The 14287-nt window shown below is 37.7% G+C and overlaps 1 protein-coding gene across 1 annotated transcript in view; it reads left to right on the top strand.

Moving 5' to 3' along the window:
- CLSTN2 (calsyntenin 2) overlaps positions 1 to 14287 on the top strand; it is a 394899-nt gene that overhangs the window by 294294 nt on the left and 86318 nt on the right. Inside the window, exons 3-4 of the mRNA XM_075158151.1 lie at positions 6861 to 7056; positions 8786 to 8994. Coding sequence (XP_075014252.1) covers positions 6861 to 7056; positions 8786 to 8994 — 405 coding nt within the window. The remainder of the gene's footprint in view (positions 1 to 6860; positions 7057 to 8785; positions 8995 to 14287) is intronic.

A 14287-nucleotide genomic window follows, 5' to 3' on the forward strand; every position in this document is an offset into this window, starting at 1 on the left:
TTTTCCTGCGAAACGTATCGTGGAGCCAGGAAGAAACCCAGATATGACTGCTGCTTATATGCTACCCGTAGAACTCTCTCTTTATCCTGAGTAATTGGTCCCTGCTTCAGCAGCAGAATGAAGTCTGGTTCGTTTGGTGTGAGCTTATGGCAACAATGAATCACTTGAAGTGCAAGTGCAGTTTCCTCCACTTTCCAATTTCAAATCCATAGGAATAGAATAGGAAGGGTAGCAGTGGATTTATGCTCTTGCTTTGCAGAGCTTGTTGCCCATGAAATTATATATGAGGAAATAATAATTTTTGTATTTTATTAAGATATGAACACCTCCTTCTGTTTATGATTTCAGTATTGCTTCCTGGATTTTAGTATTTCAGTACGATTTTAATAGCATTGACTTCAATGAACTGGAAAAGCATATACAGTAGTTACTGCCTTACTTAATTTTTTTTCTATCCTTGAAGATATTTTTACACCTCTAATATTTTGCCTCTTTTTCCCAAACAACTAACCTCTCCTCCCTCAACACGTAACCTTCTATGTTCTGTAATTATTTAAACAGTAGCTACAGCTTATGATAGAAAAACTTGTCAAAGCAGTAAACCTTTCCGGTGGCACAGAGATACTCAAAAGGTCGGCAGCTCTGCACTGCAGGAGATATTTGCAGGATTCCAGCAGAGAAACTTGTGTACAGTTGTTATCCTGGAAGGCTGGATTAAAAAAACAAAGAGAAACAGCAACCCCTAAACAAACTTATTGAAAAACCCAACATTGACTGCACATAGTGGGTCCATGCTGCATCTCTGAGAAAACAGACATCAAGTTGAATCATAGTTTTAACTGCGTTGCTTATTTGCAGATTTCCATCCAACTGCCAACAGAGACCTTTGATGATCGATGTTCAAAGAACAGCACGCGTGTGTTTGGATGTCCATCTGTATGTGGAGAGAGCATATGTAAAGGGTTAAAGATTCAAATTTGATTCAGAATAAGAGTACTTCAATTTTGTTGACAAGAGTGGTTTAAAACCTTTAGTTGTAGCAATAAGAAAGTCATATCCACGAGCAAATTTATACGTTTTATAAAATTCTTAGAAGCCTAGTTATGCCATGTAGTATATATGAAGAAGATTCATTACTGATGGTTGTCATATACCTCTGTTATGACATGATGGATCCATGTAGCTGAATCAAGTTCTTGAAGGACACATGTTAGGAAAAAACAGCATTATTGTCATTCATATGCAAGTCTTCAGAGGTCACAGTGACGCCTTGCTCATGGCGTTCCTGTCTCTGTTCTTTGAATTGAAACTCAAGATGCATCTCTCCTGAACAGAGTTCTTGTCTCTTCTAAGGTGTGAGCGGATTTGCGTGTAGTCACGCGGCTTTGATTCTTAGGCACTTCAGGATCTTTCAGGGACACTGAGCTTACCTCAGGAAGTATAAAACCACAACCTTTATTCTAAATAAATGATCAGCTATGTTGATTTGTGCATCTAAGAAAAACACACAGAAATATAATAAAAGTCTAGAGAGTAATAAAATCAGAACAGGGTATGAATATAAATGAGTAATTTTGTCAGCAGTGAACTAATGAAGCCTGGTTTCCTACAGGTTTGAGCTTCATGTTTGATTTACTGGTACCAAAAAGGTGCAAGGTAGAATTGAAGCTTTTCTTGTTGTTGAGCTTTTACAAGGTCTTTGTGTGGACTGTTTGCTATCTAGTGAGATGTGACCTCTTCGTCACCCCTACACTATTTCTGTAGTGTCTCTGTGTTGTGCAGCTGCATAATTTCATAGCACTTGTGGGAAACAACTCATCTTTTTAAAATATTGTTGAAATTAGCAAATGGTTTGGGAGTTAATGGCAGGAACAAATACATGTGCATACACTTATGCACATAGACATGTCCTCAACACAGTTGTGTAAACTTTACTCCATAAGCAATCATAAGGCCAATGGAGAGGATAGAACATGCAGGGAACTCTAATTGGAATTAATCATAGAATCACAGAATCGTTTAGGTTGGAAAAGACTATTAAGATCATCAAGTCCAACCATTAACCTAATACTGCCAAGTCCACCACTAAACCATGTCCCTGAGCACCACATCTACACGTCTTTTAAATACCTCCAGGGATGGTGACTCAACCACTTCCCTGGACAGCCTGCTCCATGGCTTGACAACCTTTTCGGTGAAGGAATTTTTCCTAATATCCAATTTAAACCTTCCCTAGCACAACTTGAGGCTGTTTCCTCTTGTCCTATCAATTGTTACGTGGGAAAGGAGTACACCTTGCTACAACCTCCTTTCAGGTAGTTGTAGAGCACGATGAGGTCTCCCCTCAGCCTCCTCTTCTCCAGACTAAACAACCCCAGTTCCCTCAGCCGCTCCTCATAAGACTTGTGCTCCAGGCCCTTCACCAGCTTTGTTGCCCTTCTCTGGACACGCTCCAGCACCTTCATGTCCTTCTTGTAGTGAGGGGCCCAGAACTGAACACAGGATTCGAGGTGCGGCCTCACCAGTACCGAGTACAGGGGCACGATCACCTCCCTGCTCCTGCTGGCCACACCATTTCTGATACAGGCCAGGATGCCGTTGGCCTTCTTGGCCACCTGGGCACACTGCTGGCTCATGTTCAGCCGGCTGTCAACCAGCACCCCCAGGTCCTTTTCCTCCGGGCAGCTTTCCAGCCACTCTTCCCCACACCTGTAGCGTTGCCTGGGGTTGTTGTGACCCAAGTGCAGGACCCGGCACTTGGCCTTTTTGAACCTCGTGCAGCCAAATGAAACAACATTTGGTGATTGCTGATTCACATACAACTGTTGCCTTTTATTAACTATTGATGAAAATGATCAAATGTCAGAGATCCCAGCTTTTCACTTGAAGTCTTCTGTATTCTTGGGGTAATGAAACCTGAAGAAAAAGCAAAGGTAGCTGTGAAAGGCAAAATAAACATGCAATTTTTTTAATCACTTCTGAAATTGAGTTCAAGTGAATAATTCTGTGTAGTTGTTAAAGGAGTAATATTGGGGATTTTTATTTCTACTGAAAGAAGCGTGAGTTTTGTTTTTCTTATAATTTGTAATACAATTCTGTTGATTAAGGCTTATAATCACTAAACCTTGCATGTAAATGTTGCTGAATACGAAACATTGTTTTTAACAATTTCTAAACAGTGGAAGGATTTGTTGGTTATATTTCAGAAATGATAAACAGTCAATAGCATTTTCCAGGCTATTATACTTTTCACAGAGGAAATGATATGATTATTATCCCTGCGGTAGTAACATACAGATCTCTACGAGAGCTCTCAACTTAAAGTAATGTAGGCTTCAAAATTCATAGGTGCTCATGGCAAATGCTAGTCTGAATGATTTGAAGAGAAAACATAATGTCCAGAATTTAATTAAAAGATGTATTAAAATGAAACAACTGTTAGTAAAGTTCAACCCTGCAACCAGAAGATTTTATAGGAAGCAACTGGAAACCCTTGGGATATACATCCTGGCCCTGGGAAAAGAGATATTTTCCCTCTACCCTGGACGCAATTGCTATAGGATTTCATGGATGTGCTTCTACCTTCATGTGGTATCACCAACTTATCCCTATTTTATCAACTCACTGCCACCACCATTTTTATGGTCACTATATCCTATATGCACCTGTTCCCAAACCCATTCAAATGAAATGAAGAACAAAGCTTAATATTTTGCTGTGTTTTCTGTTGTGAGGAAAACAGTGTTCCAATTTGCACTCTAATTATTTCAGCCTTACAAAGGAGAAGGAAGGTAGGTGGTGCCAAGGTCCTGAATGTGGTTGTTCTGCAACTTAAATGGTGAGCCTGAATAAGAGAGAGACCCTGACTCCTTTTCCTCAAATGAGTTACATAGCAATACATATCTAAGCACCCAGTAAATAATATAAGCTTGGCACAATTCCCTTTGGCATCGTGTAGGTCTGGGGTTAGCTCAGTTGGGTTTAAATAAAACCCTGTAGCTCCATTTAATAATGAAAAATAATAGTATCTGTTATATTTTAAAGATGCTATTTGTAATGCCTAGTAGTAGTAGTGCTATATGTCTGTAAATGTGTGTGTCTCGCAGTGTAAAGGTGGACCTTATTTAATTTTCTGTTTTGTTACAGCTGTTACAACTCTTGTTATCATTTCCATTTCCAATGTAGTCATTAAGGCACCTTTTCAGAATCATTATGATTACTATACATTTTCATTTTTCAACAGTGTTAACTCATTTCTTTGGAAACAGTAGTAGAATCCTTCTTCTGAAGAAATTCTTAGCTAGTTTTTAAAAACATATACAATTGTTTTCATATAAGTACGTTTCTGTAGCCAGGGTCTGGAAGTGTATGTGGGTTTTTTGCAGTGTGTTTACAAATATCTCCCCATATCCATGCAGCTGACATTATTTTATCTTTGGCAAATGGGGATATAAAAGACAAAATTAGAGTTATATATAAAGCTGGAGTGTCTAGCATAGGAGCAGGATATAGAGACTTGTAAAATATTTGCTGAGAACTAATTAGAACATGTGCTGCTTCTATGATTGCTTTGCATCAGGCCTCTGCATTTGCAGAGGAAAAAATGATAAACGTTCAGATTAAGGCTGAGAGAACTTTTTTTCTGCCCTGAGATATTTCTGTTTTTTAAGAACAGTAGGCTTGGATGTCTGCAAATGCTGTATTGTTTATAATCAAACAATGAATCAATAAAATAATAAACACAAAACACTGAAGTTACGATTTCTGTTGATGGATTGTGCATCTGAGGAAAACTTTGTTATTAAGAAACTATGAAGGCCACTGTTACAGAACACAACAAATAGTATTTTTCCATTAGACTTCCCACATTTACGCTGTTATTTTTCATATTCAATTAAAATAAAACTGAAATCCACAATATCATTTTAGATGGATGTTTCGTTTTGAAATTGCAGGGAAATTAGGATAATTTTTTTTCAAAGGTATGTGTGACAACATTGAGATACAAACTCAGTGATCAGTGCCCATGATGAAAGCTGAACAAACTGCTTCGCTTCAGCCTTCTCTTAATCTTATGCTTTGTTTCCTATGCAACAGTTCATAAACATTGTGGAACCTGCTTTTATGGATGTGCAAAGTATTAGTCATCTTCGGAGTCTGATTCTCAGGGTAAAATCCATTCCTTCTTCTATAGCCCAAATATTTGGGCTCATTGAGGGTGAAGAAAGCGTAGAAAAGAGCACATCTTTTGTCTGTCTTGGGGAACCACACCGCCACTTGAGTGAGGGGTTGGAGCAAGCAAACGTCCAGTGAATACTTAATGTATTTTCCCAGTGCCTCATAATTACTAAAACAACTGTGCTGATCCTGTAAAGACGTTTGTAGGATTGATTACAGTTGTTAAGTGTGGGATTCATCTGCCTAAATGTCAATGTATATAGCTGAACTCAACTTCAGCTCCCATTATAATAAAGGGAAACCTATGTGGTGGTAGTTGAGGGAATATCCTAAAAAGCCTGTATTTATACTCTAAGTGTACCTAATCCCTACCCTCCCCACACACGTACCCTTCCCATTTTTTCTTTCTCACACTTAATAGGAATTATGAACTCCAGCACTTTTATAAAGTCACTGTCTACTCTCTTCTCTAAAAATAAACAATATATTCTAGTAGAAAAAGAGAGAGAGGAGCCAGGCTTGAATTAGAGGTCATAGATTCAGAGTTAATTTAGAATTTAGCAGTTGACTCAAATATGATTGGCAAGGAGATTTCCAAAAGGCTGCAACTGTAAATTGGAAATAAATGGAAAAGGATTATGTGAGTGGGAGACAGCTTTGAATCTATAATGCATGTCCCAAGACTGATTTGCTCATAAAAGAGCATGCGTTTAATTTGTCATAAAAATATTTAAGCCATGTTGGTCTTTGTATAAATATTTCATTTTTAATGTTGGATTCTGGAGTGGCTAAAAATGAATTCAGTGTGCATATCCTTACCATCAATATGAAGGATAAAAAAAAAGATCACCAGAAACTGGGGTTTTTTTTCCCCTTCCAGACTCATATTCTCACAAGATTTTTTATGTTGTCTTTTGTGTCCAAATCAATTTTTTTAGTCCTTGCTATATCATCTGTTTTGTGATATAGTATTCCTCTGAGAGAAGCTATGGATCTATTATATTAGGAGGCAGTTGGGAGGCAGAGTGAGTTGCTGCCAAGGAGGCATTCATGTATGAGTGTGTGAATGTGGGTGGGTGACTGAGGTGTCCAAAAGGGACACTTGTCTGTGTTCCTTCAACTACTTCTGTTCCAAAGATGATATATGTCTGTAAATAAAGCAAGATATATTTTGAATGTGCCCATGTTCTGCATCATTAGTTTTTTTACTGTCGGGAAACTAAACTGCAAGAATCTGAACATCTGCTACCACCTGGCAGCTCAAGTGGCTCAAGGAAGGAATGACAGCAGTTAGAAAAGACCACCTCTAAAATATTATCTGTTTTTCTTTCTGCTATTTTCTTTAACTAAATACAGTCTTCTTAATTTAGCTCAAAAATAATTTAGCTCAACATTGATGTTAGTACCATATCTAGGGAATAGTCTCTAGGGCTTTAAGAAACCATTTAGTAATGACAGAGGAAGAGGGAAGTTCGTGACCAGAGCTGCACTCGCCGCATCGCGCTGTACGAGCACGAGGCTAATGGCCCTTTTGGATGTATTATAAACTGATGCCTGAGTCTGTGCTTCCCCCATCTATAACAGCATGTGAAATCCAAATGAGTGCTAACTTCTCCAGTGTCACTCTAGCGCATAAGACTTAGACCTCCCTGGTTATGATTGTTTTATTCTGTTCCTCACAGGGGAAATCTGTGCTTTTAAAATCCATGGACAAGAAATGCCCTTCGAAGCTGTTGTGCTAAACAAGACATCTGGAGAAGGTCGTCTTCGAGCAAAAAGTCCTATTGACTGTGAACTGCAGAAGGAATACACATTCATCATCCAGGCCTATGACTGTGGATCAGGGCCAGGTGGAACAAACTGGAAGAAATCTCACAAGTGGGTGAAAATGAGGAGAAGTTTTTTTTTTGCTTTGGCATACATTTGCTCTACAGTACCGATCATTCAAGGGCTCCTTTTTATATTGTAGTCAGGTGGAAAGCAAATAAAACCAAGATGAACCGTTTTTGCAATAGTCCATCCACTTTTTGTTCCTTTTTCCTTTTAGAAAATATTTTTCTTTTTTGCCTGCTGCAGTTTGACCCATTCTGCAGTGGTTCCAGTTGAACCTTTTAATAGGATCCCTGTTCAAGTGGAGAAATACATCTCGGTTTTAGTTTATTTTTTGATTCTTGCTTTCACATTAAATACATTGACTAAACAGATCATCCAGGACATGGAAGCTAGCTTTTAACTGATACTTACAAATTCTAAGTAGGTTTTCTCTCTGTTCATCTCATTTCAAATGGTAAGAAAAGAGAAATTGCCCTTTTTTTTAGTATGTGCATATATAAGCTGCAGCAGTGTTGCCTTTGTACAGTGTGTTTCTGATCTCAGCTTTTGGACAGCAAGTCTCAGAGGAGTTAAAATCCTCTGGAAGAGAGGGGTATTGAAGGTTAGAAGTGGTACTTTTTACTGTGGAGCCAATTCTCTGCATAAGCTTAAGTGGCACAGTGCCTTTTTTCCCCTTCAATTTATGAAACTAAGCTCCAGACCATTTGTCATTAAAGATGAATTGAACTCACGTGTAGGTGTATAACTGCTGTACAAATTGTTTGTTTTGCTGAGAGCCATTTAAATAAATGATTAATAGTAATCATCCTTTTGCTCATCCAGGACACATGACAATTAAAAATTTAATTAGCTCTATAATGCATGCTGAACTTTTTCAGGATATTTAAAAAGAATACACATTTAGAAGGAAGCCTGCAATATCCAATAACCATCAAGTCACAGAAACAGTTTTTGCTTCATATTATTAAATTTTATGATGTTTTTCCCTCACATGTCAGTAACAGGCTGGTACGTTCCACTTGTGGAAAATTTTGGTCTAATCCTGACTAAATGAAATCTGGCCCATCAGGACCAGACTTTGTTACACTTTCTCGTAGTGGTTTGTATAGTAAACCGCAAGCTAAGCCAGGCTGTCTGGGGTCCCAACCTTTACTACTGGCTCTGCCATTGATCTAGAAAGTCCCTTCACTTCTCTGTCCCTCTGTTACCTTGCCTATCGAACCAGATAGCAAATTCTTTCAAAGGAAGGCCTTTAGAGTTTGCTCATTAAATACTAAAGGCCTGTTATTTTTGACCCTCAAAGGTTTACATGTACAATGTTGTAACTAATTAAAGGATGAGATTGTAATCAGCAGAAGGTGAGAGCTTTATTTAATATCAAAGAATGTTCATAAACTAACCGTTTTTAAGTAGTGAATATGTAAGACTACTGTAATTCTCCCTCTTTTTTTGCTTATTAACCCATTTTACACAGGAGTGATATCACTGACTTTCTGCTGGGGTCCGTTTTAAGAGGCAGACTGGTTTTAATAGGGAGCACTGTGGAGCCCTCTCCCTACAAGCTGTGGCAATAGGTTTTTACCTAGTGCCACATTAAGGTATTAAATTGGGCAAATGAAACATAGAAATTCAATAATATCTCATTTTAGCAGATGTTTACGTAGTTTTCTAGATATGTTTTGTTAGTCTTTTCAAGTGTTTTGAAAACAAACTGTTAGTGATGTGTCATGTTAAATTAATTTTTCTCTTTGATGTCTTTATTTACCTATTTTAGGGCAGTGGTCCATATCCAGGTAAAGGATGTCAATGAGTTTTCACCAGCTTTCAAGGAGAGTGTGTATAAGGCCACCGTGACAGAGGGAAAGATCTATGACAGCATACTGCAGGTAGAAGCCATAGACGAGGACTGTTCCCCACAGTATAGCCAGATCTGCAATTATGAAATTGTCACAACTGATGTTCCTTTTGCCATTGACAGAAATGGTGAGTATGGAGAAGGAATGATTGTAAGTTCTGGGACAGATAGCAGTAATTTCTGTAGATAGTGTAATTACCTATTGATACTAGCTGACGACCTGGCTTCAGTTTTAACTCAAGAGAGTAATCCTGTTCTCGTCTCTGAGAATGAAGGAACTGTTACGCTGGGAAATTCCATCCCTTTTACCTAAGATTTGGTCACAAAGTGCCACAGTAATTTACTGTGGAAATTAAAACCCCAGTTTTAGATGAGCAATATGTTTCTGTGTCACTCAGTCCATTCTCTTAATTATCTCAGATCTAGTTTCCAATCCAAGTGATGGCATTTCCTAATGCAGCATGTAGCCCTACCTAGTAGGGTTTATTCACTGGTTTATCGCTAACGCCATTCTTCTGAACTTTCTGGAGCAGGATCTAAATGTAGAATTGACAATATTCTGGATATGTTTATTGATTGTTAAAACTTCCAGGATATGTGTCCACAGACCTACCCATTTGTGGTGCTTCCTGAAGCAGATCCATTATTCTGCACTATGGAAGAAAGTATACTTTGGAGAAGTATAATTTTTTAATGTTTTTTGATTTTAGTTGTTTTTTTAATGTATATAATATTATAGGAAAAATAATAAACCATATTAAGTTTTCCATATGCAGCAATTTTTGACCTTGGTGGCCCTGTCTGTCAGCTTCCTGCTTTTCCCAGTCAAGTTCTTACCAGGGAAAAGCACAGAACTTGACACTGAGTTTGGGAGAAGTGGCTGGTCTGCATTAAAAATGTGTTGAAGATCCTCCCTGCCATTCTCTGCTTGCTTCAGACAGTACAAAATAGTAGCTCTTTCAAGTACTTCAGCAGTCCCATTTGTGCAGAAGTTCAAAATGGAAATGTCTGTGCCCACAGAACTTGTTTCCCCAGAACAAGCGTCCTGTGTGCATGCCCAGCAATGCTCTGATTTATCTTTCCTAACAGAAGCATTTAATCCGTGTTGTATGTAGGAGGAGAATACTGTTTGGAAGTTAAATTTGATTTTTGTCCAAATTGGACATTGAAAGCATGCATGGACCTACTGTTTTCTCTAAGCAGTCATCTTCACGTTGGGATGTTTTATAAAAACCCTTTTCGCTATTCAAAAATTACTCATCTTTATTTGTGCAGTTCTTGCACAATGCACAGCTGAGCATCAAAAGATAATAACTTGTTAGCATCAATAAATTGTAAATGACATTGGGGAAAAAAGCCGTCTTGTTATAATACATTGGGAGGCAAGTATACTATATAGGAGGTATAATCATAATGAGTATGTTTGTGTTTAAGTAAATGAGGTCAGCTAGCACAGTAATCTTTTGCCAGAGCAATCGCACAAAGGATTTTTTACAGGAAGTGGGCATTTAGAAGTAGATGTTTGTGTGCAATTCCCTAGAAGCTTTTCCTCTCTATGGATTTTTTTCTAATTGTGAGATTTCTCATGTTGTCATAAAGGACGTTCTCCATGTTTCTGTTTGAAACCATTATTTTCCCAGAGCTCTGCGTGACTTGCCAGTATGGAGTTGGTTACTTACACGAGTCGCAGGTGGTTTCATAATTTCATACCAGGTTTGTGGCAGATATCATGGATAAATAATACACTGAGATTAGCATGATACAGAGCAGGCATTTCTATTGCTTATGCCTTTTCAGCTCCTATCACACAGTGCAGCTGGCTCACATGGGTTTCTTACAGTCAGAGGCATGATCAAAAGCATGTGAAGTGTCAGGAATCTTTGGTTACATCTTTGTCCTCATGTGCCTGGGACCTGGTTTTCAGCAAAGGCAATGAGATAATCATTGATTTAAACATGTCTTTAAAGCCTGCAGTGAATAATTGGTATAAGGTTGTAATACTTGCAGTTTTTTGGTCATGAATTCAATTAATATTTTTTGATCTATTTGTTCACTAAAAGAACAGTGCTGCCATAGTCAACAGTAATTGCAGTCTAATTTGCAATTTTTTTAGATAATGGTAATTGCTTAAACCCACTGGGATTAGAGACAGAGTTAGAATAGATGGTTGCACTTCTGTTTTGTGACAGAAATATGTTGCTTAGTTCCAACACATTTCACTGCTGAAAATGTCTCTCTGTGCCAGCTGATATAAAATTTCTCTGGTGTAAATTCTTTGGCATTGTACCCATTTTTGTTACCTATAGGATGATTAAAATAGATGTATGAGATGCCTGGAACTGTCTGTTAATACTGTGCTAATTAAGATTTTGTTTATAGGTGTTCTTGTGTCTCTGCAAGTTATGATTTTTTTCCTGCTTTTCAGTAACATAAGCATGGAATTTCATTGCCCAGAAAGAGTATTTAACCAGATGCTTAGAACCAAATATTGCAGAGGGCCCCAAAACTAGGGGGTGTGTGAGGAAAACATGCCATTATCAGTCCCAAATGGTGGATTTTTTCACCACCAACCTATGAAACTAACCACAAACACAGGCCTTTAGAAAGATGAACATGCTATTCTATCAGCTTTTTTGTTTTGGCAGATCATTGTCTTTTTAGGTAAAACTTATTTATTGTATCTAGATTAATCCACGGCACATTTTGTTGTCTTGAAAAATTATATTACACATTGGGGAACATTTGCAGAAAGGAAGAGAGAACCCTCCGTACTGTAGCAGTGCACAGTCTGCTTCACATCACCAAACTGTGTGAGGCGTAAGTGGACAGGCACCCAGCACTGGCACAGGAAGCAGCATTCAGCTCTGGTGTAGTTCTTGTAGATCTTTGTAAGTTAGGCACCTAAAGGTAGGTAATATAAAGCTTCCCATTTACATTTGGCAACGTTGACCCTTAGTTTGTAATTTCTTTGTGAATAAAATTACGTTCTGTTATGAAAACATAACACTAATAAAATTGACTCTTTTATATGATGAGCCTAACTTGGAAGGTAATGAACTCTTGGTCATAAAACACAATCATGTAAAGGCAAAGGACAAATTTGTGCTTTGCTATGCAAAGAACTGAGACTAAAGGTATAAGATATAGTGTGTTTAAGAGACTTTTGCATGCAGTTTAGTCTAGTTGTCATCTTAGCAGAAAATCCCGATCATCAAGTCAGTTATCATATCAATATTGTGTAGGCTTTTTTCAGGTAACAGAAAAATTAAACCACAATGCACGAATCTGTTGTAATGCCAGCAGAACAACATTTTTATGCATTTTCTGCCTTCATTTGTCAGGGATCATGGTCAGATGATCAGAGAATTCAGATCTAGGTACAAATTTTGTCATGGCTCTGACCTACTTTCATCTCTAAAAGGGGGATAACTATATTTGCCACCCACTACTGTGAAGTACTTCACAAATACATGTTCAGATTGTTCAATATGAAGATGAGTTACTGACTTACCTGTCCAGTCGGTAGAGGTTCTATCAAGTTACATATCTTAGAAAATATGTGTGGACAGGATCTCACAAGGTCATCCTTTACAGCACTGAGATCTGCGTTAGGAGCTATGCAAACTTCGCCTTGTCAGAAAAGTAGCGAAACTTTATAGTTAAGCATTTGCATGTGATTTCTATTTATCTATTAAACTACAATTTCTTTCCATTCTCATTGAAAAGTGCACCTTTTTGACAAGATGCAATTCTAATCCTTCAATTGACTTACATTCAAATACGGTTCCTGGTGGCTTTTGGCAGCTGGGAATGTTGAGCTGCCACTCCTATGAGCAGACTGAAGTCAGAGGCCACTCATGCGTCAATACTAGCCCTCATCTCTTGTACAAGTTAGGAGATTCAGTTTTATACTGTTTATACACAGAGGAAGTAAGTGTGGAATTTAAGAGGGAATTGCCATAGTAAATTGGTCAAGTCTTTCCCTGTTCTTGTGACTGCTCCAAAATAAGAAGAAAAAGAGGGAAGTCTCTATCAAACTATCCCCAAACCTGACCCTAAAGAAACAGAGGTGTAAACGTGTGTGTCCTCAGGCTGGAATTTTTATATTCCTGTTGTCACTTACCTGTTTTTTGTTTTTTAAATTTGTTACAGTTCTGGGTATTTCCAGGAAAAGGCAAAGATTTAGAAAAACTGAAAGAAAAACATTTATAGCTTAATTGTGAATTGTGTAGAAAAGTACTTACTTCTCCCATTAAAATTTTCTTTTTTTAATGTTATTGATTACCTTTATGTTTATGGGTGAGATGTAAATAGAAATTCTCAGTCTATTGTCTCTAAAACTTTAATTAGTCTGTATTTATAGTGCTTCCCTTCTGTGTCTACTTTTTAATCATATTGATTAAATTGTAAAATAACAAAGAAGCATAAAGCATCAGAGGTAACAGAAAAATAGAATAATTAGGAAATCAATAAACTATTGGGTAACATCTGCAAGACATCCAAATGACCTTCCAGAATAACACCTAATAGTCAGAATCTTTGTAGTCCAAATCTTAAAAGACCATAATGAAATACAAATCTTGGAAGATAGAAATGCAAATACGTTGTAATGATTACGTTGTAATGATTTATAAATCTTAGAGGACAGTTTAGTGTGCCACACAAATTCTAGCAGTCTGCTAATGTAGATTCAGACAATTTTGGTTTCTTGAGAATTATCTCCACTGATCATGGACTAAAGTAATACCAAGGAGAACCAAATACGGAAGTATAAAGATTCATGTAAGAAATAACATAATGCAGAAAGGAAAGAACAGCTGAGCAGATATTAAATGAATAATTAAGTATACAGTGGCAGTTTTTCATTAAATCCTCTTAAGCAGATACTTATCAAGCAACTCAAGATAGTAAAATGGGTAGATTAAATTGTTTTGCCAATTACTAACTCAAAAATAATGAAGTAGCTGATATGGTTATTGCAGTTGCTTTTGTGATGAGAAGAGCTATCTGCATGGCAGACTTGAAAATGCCTGGCAAGTTGAGGTGCCTGACAGAGAGAACCAAGGAAACCGTAGGACACAGTACTGTTTCTGTCTTAGCCTTCAGCAGGTCATTCGGCTTCTCCATTTGAGACTTAAAAAAGTGGTAGGGCTTGTCCCGCTCTGTGCCCTGCTCAGAAAGTGAAGGGTAAAGACTCAAAGTCAACAGAAAAAAAGGTATTGGCCCTGATTTATAGCTGCAGCTGTAGGGTCTATTTAAACTACAAATTTTGAACCAGAAGATGGTGATAATTGCAAAAGCAGCCTTCCTTCAGGCCTGAGCTGAAAAGTTTTGCATCTGTTTCAATTAAACTACTAAAGGTAGCTTTAATGTAGTAGTAGTCAGAAAAGTGTTGGGCTCTGACAAGATGATCAGAGAGAG

The sequence above is a fragment of the Calonectris borealis genome, chromosome 9 (genome assembly GCF_964195595.1).
Source record: "Calonectris borealis chromosome 9, bCalBor7.hap1.2, whole genome shotgun sequence".
Classification (NCBI taxonomy): Eukaryota; Metazoa; Chordata; class Aves; order Procellariiformes; family Procellariidae; genus Calonectris; species Calonectris borealis.